Below are 16,459 nucleotides of genomic sequence, written 5' to 3'. Positions count from 1 at the left end.
TTAAAATATACGACGCGAACGGAGAAGGGAGGGGGCGCGGGAGCAATCGCCAGGGCGGCCCGAAACCGTCCCCCGTCCCCCGTCCCCCCTGCACGGAAAACCTGTCCAGGGCGCAAGTTGATTTCGAGTCGCCTAGGGCGCCGAAACGGCCAGCGGCTCTGAGGTAGGCTATCTCACCAGACCACCCTCCTTGCCCGGAGCGAGGAAGTGGTGTTTTGCCTATAGACTGAAGAGATGACGTGACGACGGGAGTTATGTAGTAGGAGGGAGCCCCTCCTCTGCAGGCAGACGTCACGTCTGTTGGCCAGTCACGACTGGCGTAGTGTAAAATTGCTTCTGGGGGACAGCGCGAGGGGCGTGTCCCATAGTGAGATACCTCACTCATATATCAGAGAACCTTGGTTAATTTCTTAACCCTAAGTTTCAGGATGGCGGCGACCAGACGGCTAGTGAAGGTAAGACATCACTCTCTACACTCACGTCACCTCCAACACATTCATACCAGGTCACTGGTTGTGTCTAGGGGCCCGCTGTGTGTGTATCTCAGCGATTCTCTGCTGCTGAACTAGCTACATGTTGCTTGTTCTATTGCTGTCTGGTATTCAGAAATGTAAAATGGAAGTTTCCAATTATTAATTTTAATAAAGTGAACTTAAAACTTGTTTTGCATTGTTTGAAATGTTGTTTTTTTTTATAATAATAATATTAACCTTGATTTTAAATATTAAGTTAACACCCCTGACTTTTTGTAAAATAAAAAAATCTTAGTTGGTATAACTCTAACTTTCAAATTTGTCTAAAGAAGAAAATGATCTTTTCATGGGCTCAAAACTCAAAAATGGATTGCAGTAAGTTGCCTTGCAATTTTGAGTTTTCTCAACTTTTTATTTTTTACAGTGTGGGCACTGTTTCAGGGGGTCTCAGTGGAAGAGATGTGCGGCTGCCAGCTGGGCGACGCCTCACACTTTCGCTAGATTCTACAGGTTGGATGTTACTGCGCCTAATCTGTCTCACACAGTCTTGAGCGTTGGATCGGTGAACATGCCTGTTTGATGGGTTTGCACTGGTACTTATTTTGCAATACGGGAGTTACTATATCCCATAGTGAGATACCGAGCGAATATTGAAAGAAAACTTAGGGTTAAGAAATTAACCAAGGTTTTCTGATATATGAGGACTCAGGGCCGGCGCTCGGCATAGGCGAGCTAGGCGACCGCCTAGGGCGACAAATGCGTTGGGGGCGCCCTCTGGTGGCGCCCTTAATTAGTCAATTAAAATATACGACGCGAACGAAGAAGGGAGGGGGCGCGGGAGCAATCGCCAGGGCGGCCCGAAACCGTCCCCCGTCCCCCCCTGCACGGAAAACCTGTCCAGGGCGCAAGTTGATTTCGAGTCGCCTAGGGCGCCGAAACGGCCAGCGGCTCTGAGGTATCTCACCAGACCACCCTCCTTGCCCGGAGCGAGGAAGAGGTGTTTTGCCTATAGACTGAAGAGATGACGTGACGACGGGATTTATGTAGTAGGAGGGAGCCCCTCCTCTGCAGGCAGACGTCACGTCTGTTGGCCAGTCACGACTGGCGTAGTGTAAAATTGCTTCTGGGGGACAGCGCGAGGGGCGTGTCCCATAGTGAGATACCTCACTCATATATCAGAAAACCTTGGTTAATTTCTTAACCCTAAGTTTCAGGATGGCGGCGAGCAGACGGCTAGCGAAGGTAAGCCATCACTCTCTACACTCACGTCACCTCCAACACATTCATACCAGGTCACTGGGTGTGTCTAGGGGCCCGCTGTGTGTGTTTACCGGCGGGTGTCGGGGCGGATCTCCGCCTGTGAGCGAGGCTAACCCCGGTCCTGTGGCACCGGAGCCCCGGAAGAGTGAGGCAGACCCGGGCCCCTCCGGACCCGGCCTGGGAGCGTCCACAACCCGGGAGCGTCCACACCCCGCTGAACCGCAGCGTGGGGGACGGGGGAGGATCGGAGAAGATGATAGAACATGGGTCCTCTACCTGCTTTCGCCCTTAGTTCTACTTGCTAGCTACTTTACGAAACGAAATGATGTTTATTTTCGTAACATATAGCAGTCCATTAGCATCTCCCGAGCTAGCAGCTCATCGCCTAGCATCTCTTAGCTAGCTGCTGGAGCTCTGCTGCTAGCCTGGCACTAGCTAGCCTGCTGAGGAGCTCCTAGAGCAGATGAGAAGCCACTAGCTAGGATAGGAGCTGCTAGGCAGCCAAGGGAGAGCTAGCTATTTGGCTACCTAGGTAGCTTTTGTTGAGCTTGCTAGCTAACCAACCAGTCATTGTTTGTGGGTGTTATTCTGACATTTAAAAACACGTCCGACGTTTGTTTTGGAGGATATCTCGAAGAAGGTTAAAGGAATGTTATTGTTGAACCAGCTGACAGCCTTCATGTTCTTTAAACCTCTCATCCTGATCGTCAGCAACATAATGAAATGACGAGCTTTTACATTTCCACTGCCGTTTGACGTTGTAACGATGTTAGGTTGTGCCTTAATAATGTATAAAGGCTTATCTAGGCAGTTTAGTCATAACTATCGTGAAAACAAAAGTGATACTAAAGCTGAGCAGAGTATTTGATGACGACCTGAAACCCACTTCCTCATAGACATGTTGTCTCCTCCCCCCTGTTGTTGTCGTATTTGACATGATCATTATGGTATGTTCCAGATGCATCCTGCACTGCCCGAGTTGCTCTTCTGACGCCATTTCCTGGCTTGCCGCACTTACAGCGTTCCCGTTTCTCATTGGCTAGTTATTGTTATTGTAACCTACACTAGCCTCTTTTAACAAACAACACAATTTTACATTGTGTTGCACGAACAACAAGACGTGAAATCCATAAATTGGTGACAGGAATAAAGTACCAATGTAATCAAGTGTGTGAATACATTAAAATGACCAACGTAGTACAAATATAAAAACCGGCGCAGCCATTTTTGTTGTCGGGTCCTACGGTCAGCTTCACTGAACTTGGTATACTCAGTATTTACGACTGGGGCCGACCAAAAAGGGGGGTTCCTCCGTGAAATGTAGCAAGAAAGCTAGGAGATTTCCCCACTTGCAACTGGGGGGGGTACAAGGCATCTGGAACACACCATTAGCCCAGTTTCCACACTCGGGTCAGCATAGGCCCGATTGGTCGATGGTCCTATCGGTTTGTTTTGGCCCTAGGGCCCTGTGGTACCTTCAGAGGGCCCTGTGGTACCTTCAGAGGGCCCTGTGGTACCTTCAGAGGGCCCTGTGGTACCTTCAGAGGGCCCTGTGGTACCTTCAGAGGGCCCTGTGGTACCTTCAGAGGGCCCTGTGGTACCTTCAGAGGGCCCTGTGGTACCTTCAGAGGGCCCTGTGGTACCTTCAGAGGGCCCTGTGGTACCTTCAGAGGGCCCTGTGGTACCTTCAGAGGGCCCTAGGACCCTTTGCTGTGGTACGTTAAGTTTGTTTTCATATCGGGGCCTCACCGATTTGAAATCACGAATATTAAACATGTTTGACGAGTTAACTTCTTTGTCTTCCCTCAAACATTCCAGGAACTCTCTGAAATCCGCAGTTCTGGGATGAATAACTTCCGAAGCATTCAGGTTGATGAAGCAAACATATTGTCATGGCAAGGAGTCATTGTGCCTGTAAGTGGATTCCTCTATTGCATTGAATTTAAGTGTATGCTTTTTATAAACATTCCTTATGCTGTAACGTGTGATGTAATTGCTAATTCATTGTATCTGTCTTTGAGTGATTCTTGAGGATGAGTTGGTTATTTTAATGATGAAAATAATGCAATCGGATTGAAGCAAAACTCTTTCTCCAGGCAGCACTGGTCTCTCCCCAGTTCACCAATGGTCTCTCCCCAGTTCATCACTAGTCTCTGCCCTGTTCACCACTGGTCTCTCCCCAGTTCACAACTGGTCTCTAGTTCTCCACTGGTCTCTGCCCAGTTCCCCACTGGTCTCCCCAGTTCCCCACTGGTCTCTGCCCAGTTCCCCACTGGTCTTCCGTCTTCCCCAGTTCACTCCTGTTTTCTGTTCCAGGACAACCCTCCCTATGACAAGGGGGCCTTCAGGATTGAGATCATCTTCCCTGCGGAGTACCCCTTCAAGCCCCCCAAGATCACCTTCAAGACCAAGATCTACCACCCCAACATCGACGAGAAGGGCCAGGTCTGCCTGCCCGTCATCAGCGCCGAGAACTGGAAGCCTGCCACCAAGACGGACCAAGGTGTGTGTGTGTGCTCGTGGTCCATTACACACCCAGTAGTTTTGTAGTGTAGCGGGTTCTAACAGAGGGTGTGTGACCTCTTGTGTCCCCTGTATTACAGTTTGTGTGTTGTGTGGCCCCAGTATGACAGTGTGTGTGACTTGTGGCCCCAGTATGACGGTGTGTGTGTCCTTTGTCCCCATTATGACGGTGTGTGAGACGGTGTATCTTGTGTCTCCTGTATGACAGTGTGTGTGTCCTGTGTTCCCATTATGACGGTGTGTGTCCCGTGTCCCCAATATGACGGTGTGTCCCGTGTCCCCATGGTGACGGTGTGTGTCTTGTGTCCCCTGTATGACGGTGTGTGTCCCGTGTCCCCATGGTGACGGTGTGTGTCTTGTGTCCCCTGTATGACGGTGTGTGTCTTGTGTCCCCTGTATGACACTGTCTGTGTCCCGTGTCCCCATGGTGACTGTGTGTGTCTTGTGTCCCCTATATGACAGTGTGTGTGTCCCGTGTCCCCATTGTGACGGTGTGTGTCTTCTGTCCTCAGTGATCCAGTCCCTCATCGCGCTGGTCAACGACCCCCAGCCGGAGCATCCCCTCAGGGCCGACCTCGCAGAGGAATACTCAAAGGACCGGAAAAAATTCTTTAAGAACGCCGAGGAGTTTACAAAGAAACACGCAGAGAAGCGACCAATGGACTGAGCCTCGGCCCCGGGCCCCTCCCCCCCTCTCGCTCTGTCTCTCTCTCACCCGCCCAACCAAATATCCTCCCTCCTCCTGGCCTCCCTGATGCACCCTGCTCTCACCTCACTCTGTCTCCTCGCTTTCTCTCTCACTGTCACCTCACTGTTTAACCCTCTCACCCTCCCCCTCTCTCTTACCTCACTCTCCCCCTCTCCCCTACCTCACCCTCTCTCTTACCTCACCCTCTCTCCCCACTCTAACCTGCCCCCCTCTCCCCCCCACCCCCAGGACGGTGTTGTATAACTCACCATGCTGTGTCTAACTTTCTACTGTTGAATTAAAAGCACGGAACCTGTTGTAGAGCGCCTCCTGTGAGTGTTAGAGACAGCCGTGTTTCTGGCTGTTGTAGTCCTCACGCATAGCCCTGTTGTATTTTAAACTATGATTCCCTTCCCGCTCTCCCGGAGCCCGTATGCTGTCCCTGGCCCGGTCCAGAGGGGGAGGCCCCGGGAGCCGGCTCTAGAAGACCCTGAAGGGACATCCCGTCCCCCCAGGGCCCTCGTTAAACACTCCCCCCGCTGGTCCACGGCTGTATGCTTGGGTTTCTGTGCCAAATAAAACGGCACTGAGCAATCTGTGAGACGTGATTCCGATGGTTTTTGTAGATACATTTGTTTGGGTGTGTAGTGATTCTAGGCCAGGGTTTCTGGACGAGTGAAGGCATTTCCTTTATCCCTCATCTACTTCCTTTCACCGTTTACTTTAAATTATTTTAATTGGCTTTGGGTGCCCGAATGTTTTGTCCTTCTGTGTCTGCTGAGACCGCCCCACGACCCAGTAGACCCCCCCCCTGCTGCCTGCCTGGGAGCCACATGACCGGACTCTGAGGTCCCCCCCCCCCCCCCCGGGATGTCTGTCCAGGTGTTGAGAGGACGGGGACAGACCCCCCCCCTGTGAGCCGCTCTGACCCGGTCCGCTCTGGTTTCATAATAAAGATGACCCCCGTTAGCCCGTCTGTCTGCCGGGACACCGGATGCGTTGTGTGTCTGCCTTTTCACATTTGGGTGTTCTTAGTTTTTTATTATTGGGAGGTGTGTGCGAGTTGCTTCTTATTGGGTACAGGTCGGAAACATTTACAGCCACTAGGGGGCACCAGAGCAGCGACATGGCGGGACGGCTGAGAACTGATCCAATGAGTTCCAGTCAACAGGCAGAAGTTGGCAGCAGTGACGGAGGTCTGGCATTACCGGACCTTTGGATTGGGTCACACCTTAGACTCAAGGTGGGATAAATCAAAGCTGGAGCTCGCACCATAAATGTATTGTATGAACTTTAATCCCCTGTTTGCATTGTACGGCGTGTTACAGGAATTACTTTGGCTCTACACACTTAACTTACTGAGTCCACAACCAAGGGATGCATGTGCTAGACATATTCAATATCACTGGAACAATTAAAGGCATTATTATACAGTAATTATTAATAATATTAATGTGGCAGTAGTGAGCATTGCATTGTCTGTTAGCAGACCTGAAGGTAGTGGAATGTAAACCAGGGAGTCTTCTGGTTCCCCAGCCTCACGGGAGGTCAAGAGGGTGATCCCAGGCTGGCAGTAGTGTTACACAGACTATGAGGAACAGAGCCCGACAGCCTTCCGTCAGGAAGAGTAAAAACCTGTTTAGGTACATGAGAGCCTGAAGCTCTTTGTGTGAACGTCCTTCATAATTACAGTTTCTATTTTCACAGTAGTCACTGAGCGTGATGAGTTCTAAAATGGTTGTAAATAATATTCATAAGTCATACTTAAACACGAACACGGCACAACACCTGAGAGGGTGTTCTGTCTGTGTGCTTAGCACCCTACAACAGTCTAGCGAGAGCTACTGAACACCCCCACCTGGTGACGCTAGCTACTGAACACGCCCACCTGGTGACGCTAGCTACTGAACACGCCCACCTGGTGACGCTAGCTACTGAACACGCCCACCTGGTGATGCTAGCTACTGAACACGCCCACCTGGTGACGCTAGCTACTGAACACGCCCACCTGGTGGTGGCCTCTAGCTGACTGAGGACAGGGTCATGGCGGAGACCTGAGTACCTCTGTTTCTCTATGGCTTAGGGTGGAGTTCAGGTGGAGTTCAGATGGCTTTAGGTGGAGTTCAGATGGCTTTAGGAGGAGTTCAGACGGCTTTAGGTGGAGTTCCGACGGCTTTAGGTGGAGCTCAGGAGGGGGTGTAGCAGCCGGGTGCAGCTCCCTTGGGCCTCGGGAAGGGGTCCTCAGAGGTCCTTGAAGGCACAGAGCTGGACCCCCTCCTGGGCGTAGAGCTCCAGCAGCGCGGGGTCTGAGAGGGTCTCCATCTCCCGCCGACGGTCCGCCGAGCGGGAGAACTCGTCCGGCCCCGCACCGCACCCCCCCTCGGCTGGCCAGCTGGGGTACCCCGGGTGGGCCATCAGCTCGGCAGTCAGGACGCGGGGCGCGGGGCAGGGGGAGCAGGGGGGGGGCTCCAAGGCCAGGCGCAGAGCTCTCCTCACGTTGGAGATGGACATGTTCTGGCCCATGGTGGTCAGGCCCAGGTAGACGTCAGGCCACCTGGAGAGAGGCAGCAGGACACCATGTGAAAGCATGTGTCATACAGGGTTAGGGTTAGCCACTAGGGGGTTCCCTAGAGCCTAGCCTCTAACGCCATCTAGGGGTTCACTAGGGAGACCAGCATGTGGTTCCTCTAACGGCCTCTAGGGGGTTCAGTACAGACTAGCATGTGGTTCCTCTAACGGCCTCTAGGGTGTTCACTAGAGACTAGCATGTGGTTCCTCTAACGGCCTCTAGGGGGTTCAGAGACTAGCATGTGGTTCCTCTAACGGCCTCTAGGGTGTTCACTAGAGACTAGCATGTGGTTCCTCTAACGGCCTCTAGGGGGTTCAGAGACTAGCATGTGGTTCCTCTAACGGCCTCTAGGGTGTTCACTAGAGACTAGCATGTGGTTCCTCTAACGGCCTCTAGGGGGTTCAGAGACTAGCATGTGGTTCCTCTAACGGCCTCTAGGGGGATCACTATAGACCAGCTGGTCTCTTCATTCACCGTAAAGCTTCAGTTAAGGCTCCAGTCGACGCAACGCAATGGCCACACAGACGCTTCAACACAGTCGTGAACCTGTAGGTTCTGTCTAGGGATTTAGTGAGGACCAATCACAGCCCTTCGACATCTTTGGGAGGCGCAAGTCAGCCCTTGCGGACGCACGGAGGGTCTGCCAGGTCGTAAGGGGTCCGTAACCCCCTTGCGCTGCGTCGACGTTGACCCCGAGTCTAAGGGAGGCGTTGCCTCCTGCCTCCGGCTCCGTAGGGAGGGGTCAGCACCACCCATGTGTTTGGGTGGAGGCTCACCTGATGCCGTGGCGGGAGAAGACAGGGGCTGCCTCCAGCGCGTCCTGCTCCACCTGGGCGTAGAAGAGGTGGAGGTGGGGGGGCAGCCAGGGGCAGCTCCTCCAACCCCGCTCTACCGGAACACGGGTGTAGAGCACCCCGAAGTCTGCCAGCACCCGGGCAAACACCTCCCGCACACCTGCACACACACACAAGGAAATGCCCACACACACAAGGAAACGCACACACACACACACACACACACACACACACACACACACACACACACACGATTTTACGAGACAACAAGCTGGTTCCAGTTGAACTGGATTATAGCAGCTGGGTAGCACAACTAATTATTTATCTATTAATAGCGACAATGATCAGTGTAAATTCCTTGGCCGGCAAATCCACGAGACAATCAGGGCATTGAATGTTCCTTATCAGCCTAACATGAGTTCTATCATAACTAACATCAGCCTACATTGTGTTCTATCATAACTAACATCAGCCTAACATGTGTTCTATCATAACTAACATCAGCCTAACATGTGTTCTATCATAACTAACATCAGCCTACATTGTGTTCTATCATAACTAACAACAGCCTAACATGTTTTCTATCATAACTAACATCATCCTAACATGTGTTCTATCATAACTAACAACAGCCTAACATGTGTTCTATCATAACTAACATCAGCCTAACATGAGTTCTATCATAACTAACATCAGCCTAACATGTGTTCTATCATAACTAACATCAGCCTAACATGTGTTCTATCATAACTAACATCAGCCTAACATGAGTTCTATCATAACTAACATCAGCCTAACATGAGTTCTATCATAACTAACATCAGCCTAACATGTGTTCTATCATAACTAACATCAGCCTAACATGTGTTATATCATAACTAACATCAGCCTAACATGTGTTCTATCATAACTAACATCAGCCTAACATGAGTTCTATCATAACTAACATCAGCCTAACATGTGTTCTATCATAACTAACATCAGCCTAACATGTGTTCTATCATAACTAACATCAGCTTAACATGTGTTCTATCATAACTAACATCAGCCTAACATGTGTTCTATCATAACTAACATCAGCCTAACATGTGTTCCATCATAACTAACATCAGCCTAACATGTGTTCTATCATAACTAACATCAGCCTAACATGTGTTCCATCATAACTAACATCAGCCTAACATGTGTTCTATCATAACTAACATCAGCCTAACATGTGTTCTATCATAACTAACATCAGCCTAACATGTGTTCTATCATAACTAACATCAGCCTAACATGGTTCTCTCCAGCGGTCATGAGCGCAGATGATTCATAATATTTTGTTTTATTTACATATATTATAATGAGTCAACCACGACCACCAATCAGGATGCAGCGGTGGACAGGGAGGAGCTGTACTAGCGTGTGATTGGCTCACCAGGCAGTACGTGAACATGCTGGTGCCCGTCCATGTGACCGGGGAGGTGACCCAACAGCTCTGCGAACAACAGCACCTGAGACCTCAGCTCCAGCTCCACCTGAACACACACGCACACGCACACACACACACACACACGCACACACACACAAACACACACACACACACACACACACGCACACACACACACACACACACACCCACCCACACACACAAACACACACACACACACACACACACGCACACACACACACACACAGACACACACAAGATCACACACACACATGCAAGCACACGACACACAAAGGAAGGATGAATGAATATATTATATATGAACGTAAAGAAGTGTACTGGAGCAGGCGGGCGTCTTGGAGACAGAAGGCGACGACAGCGTTGTGACATGTGATGTGTTGACTCAGTCATGGACGTTGTGTTGACATTGTCCAGGCGGACCCCTCTACACACCGCAGTGCACAGAAGTACTGCACAGTAGGATACTGTGTGGGGTTCTCATATATTTAGAGAACCCCACACATAATAACGTATATTATGTGTATAATGTATATTTATATTATGTATATAATGTATATGTATATAATGTATATGTATATGTATAAGCACCTCCTCCATGAGCAGAAGCCCCGCCCTCAGAGCCTCCCTGAAGCCCGCCTTTCCCCTCAGGAGGCCCCTCCCATCCAGCAGGGAGGCGGAGCCACGCAGCGCCGCGCACACGGGCACGCCCTCAGACAGGTTGGCATGGAGACCGATCGGGATGGCATACCTGCAGATAATCAATTAAGAATACTCAGAACACGGTGCGCCACGGCAATTTAAGGGCCACATTATCAATACATTATTACAAACATAGACATGTATCAAGTCTTATCTACATTTATAATGTGTAGATCTACATTTATAATGTGTAGATCTACATTTATATAGTCTTATCTAAATTCATAATGAGTAGATTTAGAATTTTAAAGTAGTATCTACATTTCTAAAGTATTATCAACATTTATTAATTTTTGTAATGTATCCTTCTTGAAAATTCTTATTCCGAGTGATCCTCTTCTTTCTGTCTGTATTTCATGTTCCGTCCGGGACCAACAAGGTTCTTGTTATCACTCGGGTGTGTAGGTACCCGACCGGTCAGCCATGGGTGATAACCTTATATAACAGCTGTATGTTATGTTATGTATGAATGTTATGAAGGCTCGGTACCGTTTGGCCAGCTCGGCCGCGTCCTTCGCCCCGGCGCCGTTGACCAGCAGCGACACGGCGGATAGACCGCCCGCCCGGAACACCTCCACAATGCCGCGGTTCCGCCTCGCGCAGTAGCCGAAGTCGTCCCCGGTCACAACGAGCTTCACTCGGGCTTCAGGCATTCTCCACTGAGAGCAGTACTCACACACTCACACACTGACAAACACTGACACACTGACACACACACAATCACACTCCCTCTGCCGAGCGCGGAATCCCATAAGAACTAAACCGGGACACTTCAACCCGCAGGGCGCGCGGTGAGCCGCATTGTTCCCGTTTCATCAGCGACGCCCCGTGGAGCTGAAGACGCGATGAGAGGGAGAGACCGGACGGCTGCTGCGCTCCCCCCCGCGGCGCTCCGGCCGGCCTGGGATCATGGCTCCCTCGATTTGAATATAGTGAAAGTCCAGAGAGCCCCGAGGGGTCGGATTTGCCTGGAGTCTCGAGCTGGAGACCATGGGGTAGTGTACAAGCCAACATGTGTGACATCATCATAATTTGGTTTTGTGCCGCCTTCAAACCAGCTCGGAGGTTCAGAAGTTCTACGTGTCTTTACGTAAACCTTCCCTTCTTCCGAAATCATGAAACGCCCCTCAATGACATAAAACCGAAAAAACAGATCGTTCGATCGTGAGACAAGACTTCATTACAACGACAAGAATGGATGCCCGCAGGGACCCCTTGGCGCTTCACTGCTGAATCAGATGAATCCGTTATTAGAACTGCTTGAGATGGTTTACCATGATCGAGAATTTATCAGGTGATGTTTATAATTGTAAGCTATAATGTATCGTAATGCAAATGTTAGAATGGGTGTTAAGTTTGCCTCTTAAGGCTTGCTGCAAGTTCACTTTATGGTGTGTTCCTGAATTCTCGGACGCCAGCCTTCCGAGTTGCACTTATGACGTCACTTCCGGTCTCGGAGCATTCACAGCATCCTGTTCGTCTTTGTGATTGTGTCATGAAATTGGCTAGTTGTTGTTTATTGTTAGCTACTTTAGCCTCTTTAGCCAACCAGCCCAAAAACAAACAACACATTTTTACATTGTATTGCACGCACAGCAAGACCATGCAATGTATAATTGGTGACCGGAATAAAGTAGCAATGAAATCAAGTGTGTGAGAGCATTTAAAATCGACATTAAAATGTCCTAGGCCTACGCGGTACAAATACAAAAAATAAAAAATCTCTTCACGGGTGCAACCATTTGGTTGAGAGTGTCATCAATGCTTTCGGTCTGCTCTCAGATATTAGAAAGATGAAGACAAAAAGGGGGCGTGCCTTGGAGAAATTACGACTGTTTTGAAGGCACCAAGAGATCCCCGTACGCCGAAACTTAAGAGACACGTCACAGGAACACGTCACACATGAACAAAATGGTGCGTCCATATCACTGGAAATTATGGGGAAAACATTTTATCTGCTGTCCGCTGATAAAGGCGGGCTCGATACCGTTGGTGCTATAGGCCTATGTAGATATTGTTTAATGTAGGCTACTGGTTCATTTTTCAAGTAAGAAAAAAAAATGCAAACCTTTGACAAATTCATCAATCGTTAATCTCCTGGAAACAAAATTACATGTATCCTGCAAGTATCTATCTTACTTTTCATTCATTATGTATGTTGTAGTATATTTTATTATGTTTTATATAAGTATAACACATATTTAGCCCACATATGAGGACGGAAGTCAGAGGTCAGAGTGATCCTGAACGCATCTCCATCAGCCAATCACACAGCAGCTTGTGGAGCTTGCTTACTTCCGCTCTTCAGGACTTGTCACGCTGTGATTGGTCCAGATCAGCGTAGTGTTTCAAAGCGTCTCAAAACAGCGCATCTTCAGACCAGACGGACGACTATGAGAACATCGAGACCAGCATGCAGCCTCTGAACGACCGCCCCTCTCTGGACTCCGGGCTCCGGGTCCTGCTCTTGGCCCCGTGGCTCCTGGTGCTGTTCCTCGCTTCCTGTGACGGCCGGGAGTCGGACCAGGACCTGGTCACCTGCGGGTCCCTGGTGAAGCTCCTCAACACGCGACACAACGTGCGGCTCCACTCACATGACGTCAAGTACGGCTCCGGTAGGTACCCCCCCGTGTCCTGACCCCCCCCCCCCCCCCCCCCCCCCCCGGTAGTCCCCCTCCGTGTCCTGAACCCCCCCCTTCCCCCCCAGCGGCTTAGTGTGACATATTGTGATTGTGACGTCAGTGTGTTGTTGTGTAGCGCGCTGCGTGCTGAACGTGTTCAGGGGTCTCTCGGCCCCCGTGTCTGCGTGTGTTCTCCATACCGGGTCGGTACGAGTCTTTCTCTGCCCTGGAGGGTTGGAGTCGCTTGATACTAGACCCTCTGTAGGGTACTAGACCCTCTGCAGGGAACTAGACCCTCTGCAGGGAACTAGACCCTCTACAGGGAACTAGAACCTCTGCAGGGTACTAGACCCTCTGCAGGGTACTAGACCCTCTGCAGGGAACTAGACCCTCTGTAGGGTACTAGACCCTCTGCAGGGAACTAGACCCTCTGCAGGGAACTAGACCCTCTGTAGGGTACTAGACCCTCTGTAGGGTACTAGACCCTCTGTAGGGTACTAGACCCTCTGCAGGGAACTAGTCCCTCTGTAGGGTACTAGACCCTCTACAGGGTACTAGACCCTCTGTAGGGTACTAGACCCTCTGTAGACCCTCTACACAGGGTACTAGACCCTTTACAGGGTACTAGACCCTCTGTAGGCCCTCTACAGGGTACTAGACCCTCTGTAGGGTACTAGATCCTTTACAGGGTACTAGACCCTCTGTATGGTACTAGACCCTCTGTAGGCCCTCTACAGGGTACTAGACCCTCTAGGGTACTAGACCCTCTGTAGACCCTCTACAGGGTACTAGACCCTCTGTAGACCCTCTGTAGGGTACTAGACCCTCTACATGGTACTAGACCCTCTATAGACCCTCTACAGGGTAGTAGATCCTCTGTAGACCCTCTACAGGGTACTAGACCCTCTGTAGACCCTCTGTAGGGTACTAGACCCTCTACATGGTACTAGACCCTCTATAGACCCTCTACAGGGTACTAGATCCTCTACAGGGTACTAGACCCTATATAGACCCTCTACAGGGTACTAGACCCTCTGACACCACACAGCTCTCAACCACTGGCCCGCCTCATCAGAACCCCCAGGCCGCTGTTGTGTTGTCGACCCTAACAGCAATGTTTCCCACAGAAATTTTGGAGACTATGGGGGGGGGGGGGGGGGGGGTGGTATGTAGCGATTGTTGACGGGGGGGGGTGTATGTGGCGATTTTTGTGAGAGCGACACGAACTTTGTCTGAGCAAAAAAAAATATATATATATACATATATACATATATATATATATATATATATATATATATATATATATATATATTAGAGCTGTCAAGCGATTAAAATATTTAATCGTGATTAATCGCATTAATGTCATAGTTAACTCTAATTAATCGCGATTAATCGCAAATTCTTTTTCTATGCTAAATATCCCTTGATTTTTTTGTCCCATAATTCTTCTCATTTAAATTCTCTTATCAACATGGTGAAGTGCATCGGCTTGCCTTGTGCAAATGATTTTTTATTGATAACAACATTGGCATATACACTGATCAAAACAGGACGATACAAAAAAAGAGCCTATAGTGCAATTAAACGACTGCTTTGAACAAATGTCATTTGAACATAGCAGTCAGGCTACTGCTTCTTTGTTTTGAGCCAAAGAAAAAAAAAAAAAAAAAAAAAAGTATAAAGTAATTGCGTTAATCGCGCGATAAAAATTTTAACGCCGTTAAATTTGGTTTGCGTTAACGCCGTTAATAACGCGTTTAACTGACAGCTCTAATATATATATATATATATATATATATATATATATATATATATATATATATATATATATTAATAATTATTCATGTGCACGCAGAGACTATGGCGGCCGAAATTAGACTATGGCGGGGCGCCATAGTCTCGTCAATGTGTGGGAAACACTGAACAGTGTTGCGTTGTGGACCCTAACGGTGTTGCGTTGTGGACCCTAACAGTGTTGCGTTGTGGACCCTAACAGTGTTGTGTTGTGCGTCCAGGCAGCGGGCAGCAGTCTGTGACGGGCGTGGAGAGTGCCGACGATGCCAACAGCTACTGGAGGGTGCGCGGGCAGACGGGGGGGCCGTGCCAGCGGGGGGCGGCCGTGCGCTGTGGGCAGGCCATCCGCATCACTCACATGACCACCGGACGCAACCTCCACACCCACCACTTCACCTCGCCGCTGTCCAACAACCAGGTCACTCACTCACTCACTCACTCACTGGAGCACTCGTTTAGAAACTGGCTACAAAATGTAAGAATAGGAAGTGTGTGTGTGTGTGTGTGTGTGTACTGACGGTGTGTGTGTGTGTGTGTACTGACGGTGTGTGTGTGTGTACTGACGGTGTCTGTGTGTGTACTGACAGTGTGTGTGTGTGTACTGACGGTGTGTGTGTGTACTGACGGTGTGTGTGTGTACTGACGGTGTGTGTGTGTGTGTGTGTACTGACGGTGTGTGTGTGTACTGACGGTGTGTGTGTGTGTGTGTGTGTGTACTGACGGTGTGTGTGTGTACTGACGGTGTGTGTGTGTGTGTGTGCTGACGCTGTCCCCTGTGATTGACAGGAGGTGAGTGCGTTCGGCGAGGGCGGTGAGGGTGACGACCTGGACGTGTGGGCGGTGCAGTGCGACGGGCCGCACTGGGCCCGGGACGACGCCGTGCGCTTCATGCACGTAGGCACGCAGGTGTACCTGAGCGTGACGGGCGAGCAGTACGGCCACCCCATCCGCGGGCAGCGCGAGGTGCACGCCATGCCCTCGGCCAATCAGCACAACTGGTGGCGCGCCATGGAGGGCGTGTACATCCAGCCCAGCGCCCCGCCCCTCCGCCACGACGAGCTCTGAGGACCTCAGCGTGTGTGTGTGTGTGTGTGTGTGTGTGTGTGTGTGTGTGTGTGTGTGTGTGTGTGTGTGTGTGTGTGTGTGTGTGTGTGTGGGGGTTCGGCGCTGCGTAGTCATGGTAACGTGTTGACTGCTCATTAAATAAGATGTCCGATGGGAGGACTGTGTGAGTGGTTTCTGTAGAGACGGGTTAGTGTGGGTTGGGTTAGTGTGGGTTGGGTTAGTATTGGTTGGGTTGGGGTTAGTTGGTGTAAAGGTTTGTTCGAGACTTCAGATCCAAATTTACTTTCTTTAACTTAAACCTGGTTGAATTATATATGAATATGGATTATGTATATGATGTAACCAGGCTTTGTTGTATTTTTTTAAAACATTCTACTTGATTGTTTGAGTTCTCTCTTGATGTTCTGAGTCGTGCTCCTTTAGGAACCCTGGGTCTCGTGGTTCTCATGTCAGGAGAAATGCAGAGTTGTCCTTTCATGAATGAATTTCCTGACCCTCAATAAAAGGTGTGGGGACGTTC

General features: G+C 49.9%; 3 protein-coding genes across 5 annotated transcripts; 2 read left to right on the top strand and 1 right to left on the bottom strand.

Moving 5' to 3' along the window:
* The first annotated feature begins 349 nt into the window (after nt 1-349).
* On the top strand, nt 350-5,913 carry ube2l3b (ubiquitin-conjugating enzyme E2L 3b). 2 transcript variants are annotated; one of them, XM_030370192.1, is made up of 5 exons: nt 437-455; nt 1,682-1,715; nt 3,552-3,647; nt 4,050-4,236; nt 4,769-5,913. In XM_030370192.1, the coding sequence occupies exons 2-5, from the start codon at nt 1,689-1,691 to the stop codon at nt 4,921-4,923; spliced, it is 465 nt and encodes a 154-aa protein (XP_030226052.1). In that variant the 5' UTR covers nt 437-455; nt 1,682-1,688; the 3' UTR covers nt 4,924-5,913. The 2 variants fall into 2 exon arrangements, with proteins under 2 accessions (XP_030226053.1, XP_030226052.1); XM_030370193.1 differs by lacking the exon at nt 1,682-1,715 and having other exon boundaries at nt 350-455.
* A 309-nt stretch (nt 5,914-6,222) lies between these two features.
* On the bottom strand, nt 6,223-11,860 carry ydjc (YdjC chitooligosaccharide deacetylase homolog). Of its 2 annotated transcripts, XR_003978488.1 has the most exons (6): nt 10,949-11,860; nt 10,349-10,508; nt 9,728-9,827; nt 8,290-8,467; nt 6,833-7,498; nt 6,223-6,802 (listed from the first exon to the last, which is right to left on the bottom strand). XR_003978488.1 is itself a non-coding variant. In XM_030370190.1 (5 exons), exons 1-5 carry the CDS (start codon nt 11,110-11,112, stop codon nt 7,186-7,188), a joined length of 915 nt encoding a protein of 304 aa, XP_030226050.1. In that variant the 5' UTR covers nt 11,113-11,860; the 3' UTR covers nt 6,223-7,185. The 2 variants fall into 2 exon arrangements, 1 of the variants encoding a protein (XP_030226050.1); XM_030370190.1 differs by having other exon boundaries at nt 6,223-7,498.
* Nucleotides 11,861-12,768: 908 nt separating this feature from the next.
* Nucleotides 12,769-16,459, top strand: sdf2l1 (stromal cell-derived factor 2-like 1). Its single transcript, XM_030370191.1, has 3 exons — nt 12,769-13,074; nt 15,096-15,292; nt 15,661-16,459. The coding sequence occupies exons 1-3, from the start codon at nt 12,873-12,875 to the stop codon at nt 15,937-15,939; spliced, it is 678 nt and encodes a 225-aa protein (XP_030226051.1). The 5' UTR covers nt 12,769-12,872; the 3' UTR covers nt 15,940-16,459.

Source organism: Gadus morhua, chromosome 11 (genome assembly GCF_902167405.1).
Source record: "Gadus morhua chromosome 11, gadMor3.0, whole genome shotgun sequence".
Lineage (NCBI taxonomy): Eukaryota > Metazoa > Chordata > Actinopteri > Gadiformes > Gadidae > Gadus > Gadus morhua.
This window is presented reverse-complemented; position numbering and strand designations above follow the sequence as displayed.

Bases quoted from the DNA above. Each gene is read 5' to 3' on its own strand.
- ube2l3b (XM_030370193.1), top strand. From the start codon at position 429: ATGGCGGCGACCAGACGGCTAGTGAAG. The intron at 456-3,551 runs GTAAGACATCAC...CAAACATTCCAG, and splicing joins CGACCAGACGGCTAGTGAAG to GAACTCTCTGAAATCCGCAG. The intron at 3,648-4,049 runs GTAAGTGGATTC...TTTCTGTTCCAG, and splicing joins GGCAAGGAGTCATTGTGCCT to GACAACCCTCCCTATGACAA.
- ydjc (XM_030370190.1), bottom strand. From the start codon at position 11,112: ATGCCTGAAGCCCGAGTGAAGCTCGTTGTGACCGGGGACGACTTCGGC. The intron at 9,828-10,348 runs GTGCTTATACAT...GTGTGTGTTCAG, and splicing joins GGCTTCTGCTCATGGAGGAG to GTGGAGCTGGAGCTGAGGTC. The intron at 8,468-9,727 runs GTGAGCCAATCA...GTGTGTGTGCAG, and splicing joins GCATGTTCACGTACTGCCTG to GTGTGCGGGAGGTGTTTGCC.
- sdf2l1 (XM_030370191.1), top strand. From the start codon at position 12,873: ATGCAGCCTCTGAACGACCGCCCCTCTCTGGACTCCGGGCTCCGGGTC. The intron at 13,075-15,095 runs GTAGGTACCCCC...TTGTGCGTCCAG, and splicing joins TGACGTCAAGTACGGCTCCG to GCAGCGGGCAGCAGTCTGTG. The intron at 15,293-15,660 runs GTCACTCACTCA...TGTGATTGACAG, and splicing joins CGCCGCTGTCCAACAACCAG to GAGGTGAGTGCGTTCGGCGA.